This window comes from Scyliorhinus torazame, chromosome 7 (genome assembly GCF_047496885.1).
Source record: "Scyliorhinus torazame isolate Kashiwa2021f chromosome 7, sScyTor2.1, whole genome shotgun sequence".
Taxonomy (NCBI): domain Eukaryota; kingdom Metazoa; phylum Chordata; class Chondrichthyes; order Carcharhiniformes; family Scyliorhinidae; genus Scyliorhinus; species Scyliorhinus torazame.
The window spans coordinates 125,250,163-125,263,587 of NC_092713.1; the positions used below are offsets into that span (position 1 = coordinate 125,250,163).

General features: G+C 45.6%; 1 protein-coding gene across 9 annotated transcripts in view; it reads right to left on the bottom strand.

The window, feature by feature from the left end:
- nek7 (NIMA-related kinase 7) overlaps positions 1-13,425 on the bottom strand; it is a 353,502-nt gene that overhangs the window by 209,510 nt on the left and 130,567 nt on the right. For 5 of the 9 annotated variants that reach the window (XM_072511456.1, XM_072511450.1, XM_072511452.1 and 2 more), the window contains exons 2-3: positions 12,870-12,994; positions 3,843-3,893 (exon numbers count right to left, since the gene is read on the bottom strand). In XM_072511456.1, coding sequence (XP_072367557.1) covers positions 3,843-3,866 — 24 coding nt within the window. In that variant the 5' untranslated portion in view covers positions 3,867-3,893; positions 12,870-12,994. Of the gene's footprint in view, positions 1-3,842; positions 3,894-7,087; positions 7,127-12,869; positions 12,995-13,425 lie in introns of all 9 variants that reach the window. The other 4 variants (XM_072511454.1, XM_072511455.1, XM_072511457.1 and 1 more) reach the window with 2 other exon arrangements.

Sequence of the window (13,425 nt, forward strand, 5' to 3'; positions counted from 1 at the left end):
AATAAGTAGACAGATTTAATTGTAATTCTGTGTTACGTGGTGGAAAAAATGTTTTAAAATAAGTCGTCTGCAAGTACTTTCTGGGTTTATATTTGTGCATGAGAGAGTTTAGCTATGGTCCAGCATTTTCTTTCTCCTGACAAACGTTTTGTTCCCATTCTGCAGGAAAGTTCAATTGTGACAGTTACTTGGTGACTAAGTGAATGGAATACTTATTTCATAGTATTTGAAGTTCAACAACTTCATTCCCGTTAATCTGAAGAGTGGGATCTTCTTTCATCTAGCGCTTTCAAGGACGATTGTCACATTCTTTAGGAATGTGAAATCTCACAATTACACGATCTTTAACCCTTGTGTGCATCAACTCAGGAAATGTTCCACATGTATATTCATTTCCAAATGTCCAGTGACATGCCTCGCATCAATTTAGGTGATTTGTATTGACATATCCCAAAGACATTATCCCAAATAATGCACAGGGTATTTTTCCTCTGTTAAGTTGTGATTTTGTCCTATGAAGTTCTCAAATTTCCCACTCCCCTTATCTCTGAAGCTACAGTTCAACAGACAATGGTATTCCTCCGGTATTCTTACGTACCATAACTTTATATTTTAGGTGGCCCTACCACATTACCGTTGTGATACAGAATATGCTCCCACCACCACCTACAGATGCAATATCGTAGGAATGTTGCCACCAAAGATAGTTTTTTAAATTTCCTTTCCCGGTACTTCAAAGCTACAAAAACACATTGTCATATGATTATCCTCCTTGTATTCTGTGTCCAAATCAACATATATTACAGCCTCCTAACGTATGAAATGGTGGTGCTGTGGTTATGATACTGGTCTAATAATCCAACAAACTGATGTTAAAATCACAACATGATAATTGAAAAATTTGAATTGGAGAAAAAGTTGTTATCTCGGTTGCCTAAGTACACAACTGGTTCATTAATGGTCTTTATGGAACAAAGCCATACGCGACTTCAATCCCACACTACCACAGTTGACTCTTAATCCTCTCAAGTGGCCTTGTAAGCCACTAAGTTGTATGAAACTGCTACAATTAATATACCTCCTTCACACTTAGCACAGCAAATGGCACTCCTTTGATATTTTTATATACACCAACATTGTTTCAGGTGGCCCATTAATGCTACGATGTAACGATATGCTCCCACCACACCTACAGATACATGACCTTAGCAATAAATGCCGGGCTTGAAACAACATGCTGAACCCAAGAACGATGTTATTTATAAACTAATTTTTTGTTTTGTCACTCCTTCCTTAATATCACCGAGTCACACGTTCTCCATTTACCTGGTTTTCTTTGCGACCTTGCAGTCCTAAGTGTTCCTCTTTGAGATAAAATTACCATTCCACATGTGACTCTACTCAATGGACAAAGTTATTCGACAAAGGCAAAAACATAATGTTGCACAGAAGTTTGAGCTGTTCAGGTTTAGTTTCAGAATTTTAGGGCAAGTGGCAAACAACTTTCAGAATTCCAGAACTATACTCTTATATCTGAAAATTATTGCACAAAGGACAGTGCCAAAAGTGAAGAATAATGTTTCTGCATACAATTAAGCCAATTTTAATTTGGAATAAAAGAGCAATAAATTAAAATCACAAGACTGAATTCTAAAAATACTGACCTCCAACCCACTCATAAGCAAATTCTCAGATACTCCTTGATTAAATATGAACAAGGACTAATGATAAATAAACAAAGCATTAGGGCGAATAATAGCTCAGCAATGCCACCAATTGAGAGAATACATTTCCTGAAAATAACTTCACCAAGTCAATGTCTCAAAGATAAGACATGGAAAAATAACTTGTTTTGAAGTACTGCATGCTTAAAACATTTTAAAGATTGATAGATGTTCCATTATATTATATAACAGAAAGTTTAAAGTGTCTGTTTTGCACATAATGGAGATGCATGATGTAGGTAGACACACACACCAGTTAAACTACCCATAAAATGGCTCAACATTGGAAATTCAAAGTAGCCAAGTCCATCAAAAACCAGGTTGTTGAAGCAAACACAATAATCCAAGAATGACAATTAGGGTGGAATATGTATTTTAAAATTTCAGAATTTGGATTTATTTGCAATTACACCAGCCTTATACTGGAATAGGATCCATCACAAATTCAGAGAAATATTACTTGTTGTTCACTCCTGAACACAATTAATGTACCACCACTCTTCCCCGATGGCATTCCATCACCAAGATAAACAACATTTTCCAGCACACCTTGACTAAAGCTCTTTCTAGCTTTAGTCTATTTGCTCTGTTTAGGTCACCTTTGTTCATGAGTCACCAGGTATCTTTATGATACCGCCACGTGGTTCAAGTTCAGGTTATGATTAATAACACAGCACACCGCTTAGTAAGGATGAAAACAACGGTCATTTATTATATACAACAAGCAATATTAATACACTAATACTACTATTTATATAATAAACCTATCACTACTGGCCAATACTTAACTTAGGAAGAGCCCACCAGGTCAGGGAAACGAATGGCTTGTCCAATCAAATCTGGCCCGCGGGATTCAAAAGGCTGCTACAGGTCGGTGGTTAGGTGTCTCTACCGGATAGCGATCGTTGGATTCAAACTTACGGTACCAGTGGCTGGTCTTGCCACCGAGCAGGCGAAGATGAGAGAGAGCGATCTGAACTTGGACCTTCACTTTTATAGGGCCCAGGGGCTTCCCACCTCCCGGGGCGGCCCTTGACCCTGAGTCCCAAGTGATTGGATTCTGTCCCCAGTTTCTGGGGTCGATGTGTCCAATGGTGAGGCGATTCCTTGATCGGGGGGTGGTCGCTAACCTGTCTTTGTTTCGGCCACTGCAGGCGCCGACAGGTCTGGCCCGGTATTCAATTGCTAATATGTTGCAATTGTTCCCGGGGATAGCCGATTTAACTGTGGATGTCTGAGTAGATTAGGTGTAAACAGTCCTGAATGAAACTGCGGATACCTGGGTTGATGGGCTGTTGATAGCCCTGAGTATCGATCTGGGCTACGTTCCCAGAGCTGAAGCTGCAAACCTGTCTGCAGCTGCCTGCTTGTGTCTTTTTGGCTGCTTTTCCCAGCAGTCTTTTGGGTTAGCCATTTTAAACTGGGTTTTGGCCAGATTAATCGGAACGCAGCCATTTTACATGGCTACAACCTGCAACGGTGTTTTGCCAAAAAAGCATTTAAATTACATTTTGTGTATTGTAACGTTATGTAGCACCAACCATTGTAATATCATGTTGAAATTCTGTCAGGCTTGGCTCAGTGACAGTTCTCTCACCTCAAGATATATGGTCACAGGTTCAAGCTCCATTCCAGAGACATTGGCACATGAACAAGGCTAGTCCTTCAGTGTAATACCAAGGGAAAGCTGCATTATTTTAGATGGGACATAAAACGGATACCCCATCAATACACTCAGGTGAGCATAAAAGATTGCAGATTCAAAGACACATGAAGGTCTCCACAGTGCTTTGTCACTGTTTCTCTCTCAACCAATTATTACTAAATAGGATATACAATCACTATTGCATCATGTACTGAGGTTACAAAAGAAATTCTATACATGGAAGTTCTTTTTAGACCATTCTACAAAAGAAACAAACCATTTCAGCATCAAATTGAATACAATAGTTTTTAATGGCATTTAGAAATGGTGTCTGTGCACATTTCCCCTGCGTCTGCTTGGGTTTCACTCCCACAACTCAAAAGATGTGGTTAGGTGGATTGGCCACACTAAATTGTCCCTTAATTGGAAAAAATAATTGGGTACTCTAAATTTAAACAAAAAATAAATAGTACCTGTTGTGGCGGCTGTTCATCCATAATAAAGTAGAAGTAGGATCCTTTTACCTAAGATATTAAATGCAGCAAGTTTATTGACATTGCATGATTCTCACATACATAAACCTGCGGATTTTCCTCAGAGCATTCATTACAAATGATTTTAGCTTATTACACTATTCAAATCCAGAGATGTTTAGGATGACTTAGCTTTTTCCGGCAATTAAAAGTAAATTTTCACCTTTGTAACATGGGTAATGAATGCTACCAAACCACATATGTGCTAGAACAAAAGTAGCACTTATTTAAACATTCATATTTCCAATAGATTGACAGAGACCAAGATTTTGGCCCACTCGATAGGATAGAGTTCAAAGGTTTTGGATTAAAATTCCAATGCAGATATAAACAATATCATCTCGGCTGATATTTCAGTGAAGCAATGAAGAAGTACCACATTGTTGAAGACGCAACCTTTCAAATGACATTTTAAACCAAGGTCCCGCCGACTTATTTTCTCAGGTGGATGCAAAAGATCACCATGGTATGATACAATTTAAAGCAAGAGGAATTTTTCTGCTGTTCGTGACAACATTCTTTTCAGTACCACCTGAAAATAAAAGCCTCTGATCTTGCATTTGAGGAACCTTGCTCTGTAGGAATTGAGTAGTGCGTTGGCCATACAATAATGACCGTTGCAATATAGGACGTATGGCAGCCAATCTATGCACAGCAAGCTCCCACAAATATCTGTCCCAAATACCTTTAGACTTTAGATGACAAAAATCTTATCAATCTCGATTTAAAATGAATCAATCCAGCATCAAATGTTGCTTGCAGAAGAGAGTCAAAACGGGTGGCCTTTTTTAAAAATCTCAACACCATCATGTGTATTCTGGCCAAAAAGGTAAGTTCTTGGCTCATTGTCTTCTCCATGTCTTTCTACCTGTGCCAGGCTTTTGCTCTGTGTGCTACTCAGAAAATGTTCTGTTTTATTTTTTATTTCTTTAAAACAAAATCCACAGATGGGTATTGTGTCATGGTAGTGCCCTTTAAGAAAGTTTTTAGTCTTACCACATGGCTTCAGTGATGTCATTTTGTGGGTAGAGCTGAGCTGTGGCTGAGATTTTTTTCATTTTCATTTTCAGTTAAATAAAAAACCCTTTGATTATAGCTACCTTCTTTGGTAACTTAAACAGATATAGTTTGCTTTCTGGAGTGTGTTAAATCTGCTGGTGAGACGGGATCCGAATCTCAGGGTGAGCCAGTCTTATTCAAGTGAGAATGCAGAGTGCTGGGCCACACCCTTAAAAATGAGTTTTTGGTTTATGGGATTTTGTTTTTGAATTGGAACAGTTAAGGGGGAATTCATTAAGTGTTATACATAGATTACTGAAGCTGTGTGGTGTCTTTATGTTTGTAATTGATAAAAATTCTTGCTGTGTGTTTATATACATATATATGTTAACTAAGTTCTTAGAATAAAGCTTGTTTTGATTATTGTGTCTAGGAAGACTGATGAAGGGAAGGCTCTTATGCTCATCCTAGCCAAATTCAACATAAAGGTTGTAGGTCAGGTGGACTTTATAATATACTTTGGAGTTTCTAAACTCTGGCCCTAAATTGGGAGCAAAAATGCTATCCTGATCAGCAAGTCGTCACTGGACATCTATTAATCTTTGACCTGCAGCCGCATGATTTACCAAAGAAGGTATTTCAAATAATACTTTTGTTGAAATGAACAAACCATTTCTTAGTTGAAACTTCTAACCTCCTATTCCTTTTGGTATGTTGCAAACTGTCTTTTTTTAAAAAGTATTTTTATTAAGGTTTTGCAGAATTTTTCATAATAAAACAGTAGTAACAATAATAACACAACAAACTAGAGTGAACATTAACATAGTGCAAAAAGAGAATATACAATAACAATTAAATAGACATTACCCCATGCGACTCAGTCTTCCCACACCATCCCAATGAAGCACTGACCCTCCTCCACCCCTACGGATTGCTGCTGCTGCTGACATTTTAATTTTCCCCGAGAAAGTCGACGAACGGCTGCCACCTCCGAGAGAACCATAGCGTAGACCCTATTAAGGCAAATTTTATTTTCTCAAGGCTGAGAAACCCAGCCATGTTGTTAACCCAAGTCTCTACACTCGGGGGCTTCGAGTCCCTCCACATTAATAAAATCCATCTCCGGGCTACTAGAGAGGCAAAGGCCAAGACATCGGCCTCTTTCTCCCCCTGAACTCCCGGCTCTTCTGACACTCCAAAGATCGCTATCTCTGGACTGGGCACCACCCGTGTGTAAACCATCTTGGACATTGCCCTCGCAAACCCCTGCCAGAACTCTCTAAGCTCCGGGCATGCCCAAAACATGTGGACATGGTTTGCACGGCTGCGCTTGCATCTCATACAACGGTCTTCTACCCCAAAAAACTTGTTCATTCTCGCTGCTGTCATGTGTGCCCAGTGGACCACCTTAAATTGAATTAGATTGAGCCTGGCACATGATGAGGAGGAATTAACCCTGCCCGGGACCTCTGCCCACAGACCCACTGCCAACTCCTCACCTAGCTCCTCCTCCCACTTGCCCTTGAGCTCCTCCACCGGGGTTTCCTCCGCCTCCTGTAGTTCCTGGTAGATATCCGACACCTTCCCCTCCCCCACCCAGCTGCCGGAGACCACCCTGTTCTGTATCCTCAATGGCGGCAGCGTCGGAAAGGCCACTACCTGTTTTTTCAGTAAGGCTCGTACTTGCAGATATTTAAAGGCATATCCTGGCGGCAGATTACATTTGTCCTCTAGCGCCTTCAAACGGGAAAAGCTTCCGTCTATGAACAGATCTCCCATCCTGCTGATGCCTGCCCTCTGCCAGCTCTGGAACCCACCATGCATCCTACCCGGGACAAACCTGTGGTTGTTCCATATGGGGGTCCAAACCAACGCTCCCTCCACCTTCTTGTTCCTCCTCCACTGTCCCCAGATCCGCAGTGTCGCCACCACCACCGGACTTGTGGAGTAACCGGTCGGCGAGAACAGCAAAGGAGCCATTATCAAAGGTCCCAGTCTAGTACCTTTACATGACGCCGCCCCCCACCCCCAGCTCACACTTCCTAATCATAGCTATATTGGCCGCCCAGTAGTAGTTGCAAAAGTTGAGCAGCGCCAACACCCCCCCCCGGACTGCACTCCAACAGCGATCTCCTTGCTCTCGTGGTCTTATTCGCCCACACAAAGCCCGAAATGATCCTACTCACCCGCTTTAAAAAGGCCTTGGGGATGACGATGGGGAGGCACTGAAAGACAAACAAAAATCTGGGGAGGACAGTCATTTTCACGGTCTGCACCCTCCCTGCCTGTGACAGCGGGAGCATGTCCCACCTTTTAAAGTCCCCTTCCATTTGCTCCACCAACCGGGTCAGGTTGAGCCTGTGCAGGGCATCCCATTACCTGGCCACCTGTACACCCAGGTAACAAAAACTTTTCTCTACCATCCTGAGCGGCAGCTCTTTCAGTCTCTCCTCCTGCCCCTTGGCCTGGATCACAAACAACTCGCTCTTTCCCATGTTCAGTTTGTATCTTGAAAACTACCAAAATCCCTCAGGATCCGCAGAATCTCCCCCATCCCCTCCACAGGGTCCGAAATGTACAACATAGAACATTACAGCGTAGTACAGGCCCTTCAGCCCTCGATGTTGCGCCGACCTGTGAAACCACTCTAAAGCCCATCAACACTATTCCCTTATCAATCATATGTTTATCCAATGACCATTTGAATGCCCTTAGTGTTGGCGAGTCCACTACTGTTGCAGGCAGGTCATTCCACGTCCTTACTACTCTCTGAGTAAAGAACCTACCTCTGGCATCTGTTCTATATCTATCGCCCCTCAATTTAAAGCTATGTCCCCTCGTGCTAGACATCACCATCCGAGGAAAAAGGCTCTCACTGTCCACCCTATCCAATGCTCTGATCATCTTGTATGCCTCAATCAAGTCACCTCTTAACCTTCTTCTCTCTTACGAAAACAGCCTCAAGTCCCTCAGCCTTTCCTCATAAGATCTTCCCTCCATACCAGGCAACATTCTGGTAAATCTCCTCTGCACCCTTTCCAATGCTTCCACATCCTTCCTATAATGCGGCGACCAGACTTGCACGCAATACTCCAAATGCGGCCGCACCAGAGTTTTGTACAGCTACAACATGACCTCATGGCTCCGAAACTCAATCCCTCTACCAATAAAAGCTAAAGTACAGGGGCAAATCATCCGTGCATAGCGAGACCCGATGTTCCACCCCCCCGAACCAGTCCCTCGAGGCTCTCAGCGCCATAGCTAGCGGTTCTATAGCTAGGGCAAATAGTAACGGGGAGAGGAGACACCCCTGCCTCGTTCCCCGTTGAAGCTCGATGTACCCCGACCTCAGCCGGTTTGTACATACACTTGCTACAGGCGCCTGGTACAGCAATTTCACCCAGCCAATAAAGCCCTCACCAAACCCGAACCTCCCCAGCGTTTCCCACAGGTACCCCCACTCCACCCGGTCAAAGGCTTTTTCTGCGTCCATCACTGTTACCACCTTCGCCGCCCCTCCCTCTGAGGGCATCATAATATTCAAAAGTCTCCGGACATTGGTATTGAGTTGTCTGCCTTTAACAAATCCAGTCTGGTCTTCCTCTATCACCCCTGGGATGCAATCCTCATTTCTTGTGGCCAGAATCTTAGCTAGCAATTTGGCATCCACGTTTAAAAGTGAAATCGGCCTGTATGACCCGCAATGTTCCGGGCCCTTCCCTCGTTTAAGAATGAGTGAGATCAAGGCCTGTGACATTGTTGGGGGGAGGGTTCCTTTCTCTCAGCCTCATTGAAGGGCCTCATCATGAGTGGGCTCAATATTTCCGAAAATTTCTTATAGAATTCTACCTGGTAACCATCCGGCCCCGGGGCTTTACCTGACTGCATGCCCTCTATACCCTTGACAATCTCCTCCAAATCAATTGGGGCCCCCAGCCCCTCCACCAGGTCCTCTTCCACCTTTGGAAACCTCAACTGGTCCAAAAATTGCCTCATCCCTTCCGCTCCCGTCGGGGGCTCCGACTTATATAGTTTATTATAGAACTTCTCAAAGACTCCGTTCACCCCCCCCTGGAACCAAGACCATGTTACCCTCCTTATTCTTTACTCCCCCGATTTCCCTGGCCGCCTCCCTCTTTCGCAGTTGATGTGCCAGCATTCTACTCGTTTTCTCCCCATACTCATTGACTGCCCCCCTTGCCTTCCTCAGCTGTGCTACCACTTTCCCTGTGGTCAGCAGTTCAAACTCCACCTGCGGACTCCGCCGCTCCCTCAGTAGCCCCGCCTCGGGGGCCTATCTCCTGTCCACTCGGAGTATCTCCCCCACCAGTCTCTCCCTCTCCGCTCTTTTTCTCTTTTCCCTATGGGATTGAATTGAGATGAGCTCCCCTCTGACAACCGCCCTCAGAGCCTCCCAGACCGTTGCCGCCGGTACCTCACCCGGATCGTTTGTTTCCAGGTAATCCTGGATGTTCCTGCTAATCCGCCTGCAAACCTCTTCGTCCGCCAGCAGCCCCACATCCAGTCTCCAGAGTGGGCGCTGCACTCTCTCCTCACTACGCCACAGGTCCACCCAGTGCGGGGCATGGTCCGAGACCTTAATTGCCGAGCACTATGTCCCCACCACCTTTGGGATTAACGCCCTGCTCAAGACAAAGAAGTCTATGCGGGAATAAATCTTATGAACATGGGAGAAAAACGAGAACTTGTTCGCTCTCGGCCGAGCGAACCTCCAGGGATCCCCCCCCACCCCATCCGCTCCACAAAACCGCCACTGCCGGTCGCTTCCCTGTCCTGGTCTTCGACCGGTCCAGCTCGGGGTCAATGACTGTGTTAAAGTCTTTCCCCCCCCCCCATGATCAGGTTGTGTGACTCTAAGTCCGGGATTTTGCCGAGCATGCGTCTCATAAATTCCACATCATCCCAATTCGGAGCGTAGACGTTCACAACCACCCGGACCCCCTCCCACCTTCCACTCACCATTATATACCTGTCCCCTTATCTGCCACAATTCTCCCAGCCTCGAATGCCACACCGTTACCGATCAGAATTGCTATCCCCCTGGTCTTCGAATCCAGCCCTGAATGGAACACCTGGCCTACCCATTCCTTTCTCAATCTTGTATGATCTGCAAGCTTTAAATGGGTCTCCTGAAGCATTGTCTGCCTTTAACCCCTTTAGATGCGCGAACATGCGCGCTCTTTTGACCGGCCCATTCAAACCCCTCATATTCCACGTGATCAGCCTGGACGGAGGGCTAACCCCCACCTCCCCTGTCGACTAGCCATCGCCCTTTTTTGGCCAACCTCGAGCGCCCCCACAGGGAGCCACCGCCCCCGACCTTCAATTGGTACCTCGAAATTGATACCTCCTCTGTCAGCAAAGCAGCATCCCCCCCCCCCCCCCCCCACAACAGCCCCACGACCCAAAAGCCTCCGCCAAGCACCAGCTGAGCACTTGCTCACCCCCCACTACGCTCCCGAGAGCCAGCTGACCCATGCTGACCCCGGCAGCCCCCGCCCCTGGCGCCAGTCAGACTGTCGCCTCATTGTCCGGACCCCTCTCCCCACATGAATAAGCCAATTAAACTACCTCTCCAGCCCCAGTGAGTAAATAGTAATATGAAACGAAAAATAAACAGAAGACACTAACATTGCCAGTGAGGAGACACTTGTTGAACCAAGGCTCCAGCTTCCCGAAAAATCGCACACAGTACAGGGCCCCCTCCCCCCTACGTATCTCAACTTTGCCGAAAACACTACACCCTCCAGCCACCACCACAGCCCTCACATGCACCCAACATTGTATACAATCTTATATTAGAAACAGTACCGTGTTACCCAGCCCCACCACCGCATTCCACCAAAGCTTAACTGTCCTTTAATTAGAGTCCAGCTTTTCTTGTTTGACGAATGACCACGCCTCCACCGGCGTCTCAAAATAGTGATGCCGTTCCTTGTACGTGACCCATAGCCTCACTGGGTGTAGCATCCCAAATTTCACCCCCTTGCTGAAGAGGGTCACCTTCACCCGGTTGAATCCAGCACACCTCTTGGCCAGCTCCACACCCAGGTCCTGGTAGACGCCTATCACGCTGTTCTCCCACCTGCTGCTCTGTTCTTTTTTTTCCCCACCGCAAGACAAGTTCCTTGTCCGAGAAGCGATGAAATCTCACCACCATGGCCCTCGGCGGTTCATTCGCCTTGGGCTTCCTTGCGAGGGCTCTGTGCGCCCCGTCCAGCTCCAGGGGTCGAGGGAATACCCCAATCCCAATCAGCACCTCCAGCATCTTGGACACAAATGCTCCCACATCCGACCCCTCCACATCTTCGGGGAGGGCCACAATTCTCAAGTTTTGTCTCCTGGACCGATTTTCTAGGTCCTCCAGCCTCTCCTGCCACTTCTTGGGGAGGTCATCCTGCGCCTCCACCTTAAGGGCCAAAACGACCAACTCATCCTCATGGTCGGATAGCTTTTTCTCCATCACCTTAATCACTTTCCCTTGTGTCGCCTGAGTTGCGATCATTTGGTCTATTGATGCCTTCATCGGGGCCAGCATGTCCTTTTTAAGATCAGCAAAGCAGCCCCTAAGGAACTCCTGTAGCTCCTGTGACCACTGCCCCCATGCACCCTGGTCTATACCGGCCGCCATTCTGTGCCTCGGCGCCCGCTCCGCAAGCTTCTGTCTGTTGGGACTTAAACGCTTCACCCGGCCACTCCTGGTCTAGCTATCCATACAACAGAGAGGGAATCCTTTTGGCAGTGTTCGCTTCACCAATCTGCCCCAAAAAGTCCGTGAAAACTCCTGAAAAAAGGTCTGTTCCTGACGGGAGCTGCCGAATGCGCAACCTACTCCTCCATGGCCACCACCAGAAGTCTCGTCACTGCTTCTTCAATGGCCTTTGCAAGATCTTTTCGCAGTTGTTCCCTCTGCTGCTGGAATTCAGCTTTAATAAAGACAGTCAAGTCAGTTTAAAGCCTTTGAGCTTGCCCTTCCCCCGCCTGCATGCTTGAAGAGGCTTTTGTCTTTGCTGCAGCACGAGCCAAATCCCTCACTGTTTCTGCTGGGTCTGGTAACCAAGAGACATACCATGCCTGGGGGAAAGTATTCCTCCAACATTCATCTACATCTTTTCATCAAAATTCCACCCCGTATTGATTAAAAAGAGCTCTTTTCTGTAACCTTGGGCAGGAGTTGCCTTGAATGTGACCACTTACTCCATGGTCCACACCGGAAGCAGTGTTGCAAACTTTCTGCTGGGTGGTAAAGTCTCGCCCAGACAGTTGTACCCAGGAGGTATCCCAGAAAATATGCTGAGGGACTTCATGGAGGTCCTGCCATGTATGCACTGTACTGTAGCTCCTGGGAAATTTAAACTTCTGATGGACAAGTACATTACACTGGTAACCATCCGAAACTCTAATGTAAATCAGAAATATTGGATGGTTCAGACTCTCTTAGCAGAATAGTTACCATGGAAAAAAATAGAAGGATTAAAATCACTCCCAACTCCTGGCCAACTATGGTAATGACATTCCCCTCCCAACTCACCCACTTACTTTCTCCTTGGCTTCTCAAAATGCATTTAAAAACAGATCCCCTTAAACTCAAATAAAAACAAAAGATGCTGGCAAACTCAGCAGGTCTGGCTCATTCTGAGTTAATGTTTTGAGTCCATGACACAGCTATTACGCTGTTCAGACCCTGAAACCTATCTGGTTTAAGGCAACTCCTGCCATAAAAAGGGCTTCATTTCCCCAACGCTACTGCCCTGCACTGAAGGACCAGGGAACCAGGTATGCTACACATTTCTCACCAGGCCCACGTGTGAAGAGGCGAGATACATGCATCTCAAAGCCTGGTTAAGTAAAATGTAGAGTGGCAATCCCATTGTGACTGTCACTCCTCAGAAGTTCTGGATTTTTGCTATGAAATGATAGACCAAAACTAGAGCTCTGAATGCTTACCTCTGCTGGATACTGTGCTGGATGATCTAAAGATGGTGCAGATCTACTGCTGTAGCAACTATCCAGTAATCACCTCCGCAAATTTGTTTCTTTACATGACGTCTTGATTGAAGACCAGCATTCTGCTGTGAAAACGGAGATGGCAATACAGATTTTAATACAGTCACTGGTTCTGCTCATAATTTTACAAGTTAAAAGAAAAATAATTTGAATAGTTCAGGTAAATTAGTTCAAAAATTGATGCTGTAGCACCCGGCCTTCAAAATGGCACCCACAATGGGTGAGCAGACTTCCGCCACCACGGCGAGCTATGTTAATGCACAACTTGCAGGCAGCAACTACCGGAAGAATGCGGACTAGTCAGAGTATGATATCAATCGGCATGCAATGATGATTTGATGCCATTGCTGCCATTTTGGGATTGAACACTCCAGCTGACACCCCCATCACTGCTATTTGAAGGGATCATCAATCCCATTCAGGTTAGCTGATGATTGATTTCTACTGGCCCTTTCCTGTCATTATTCAAGTATTTCCAGAGAAGTCTACAAAGCTC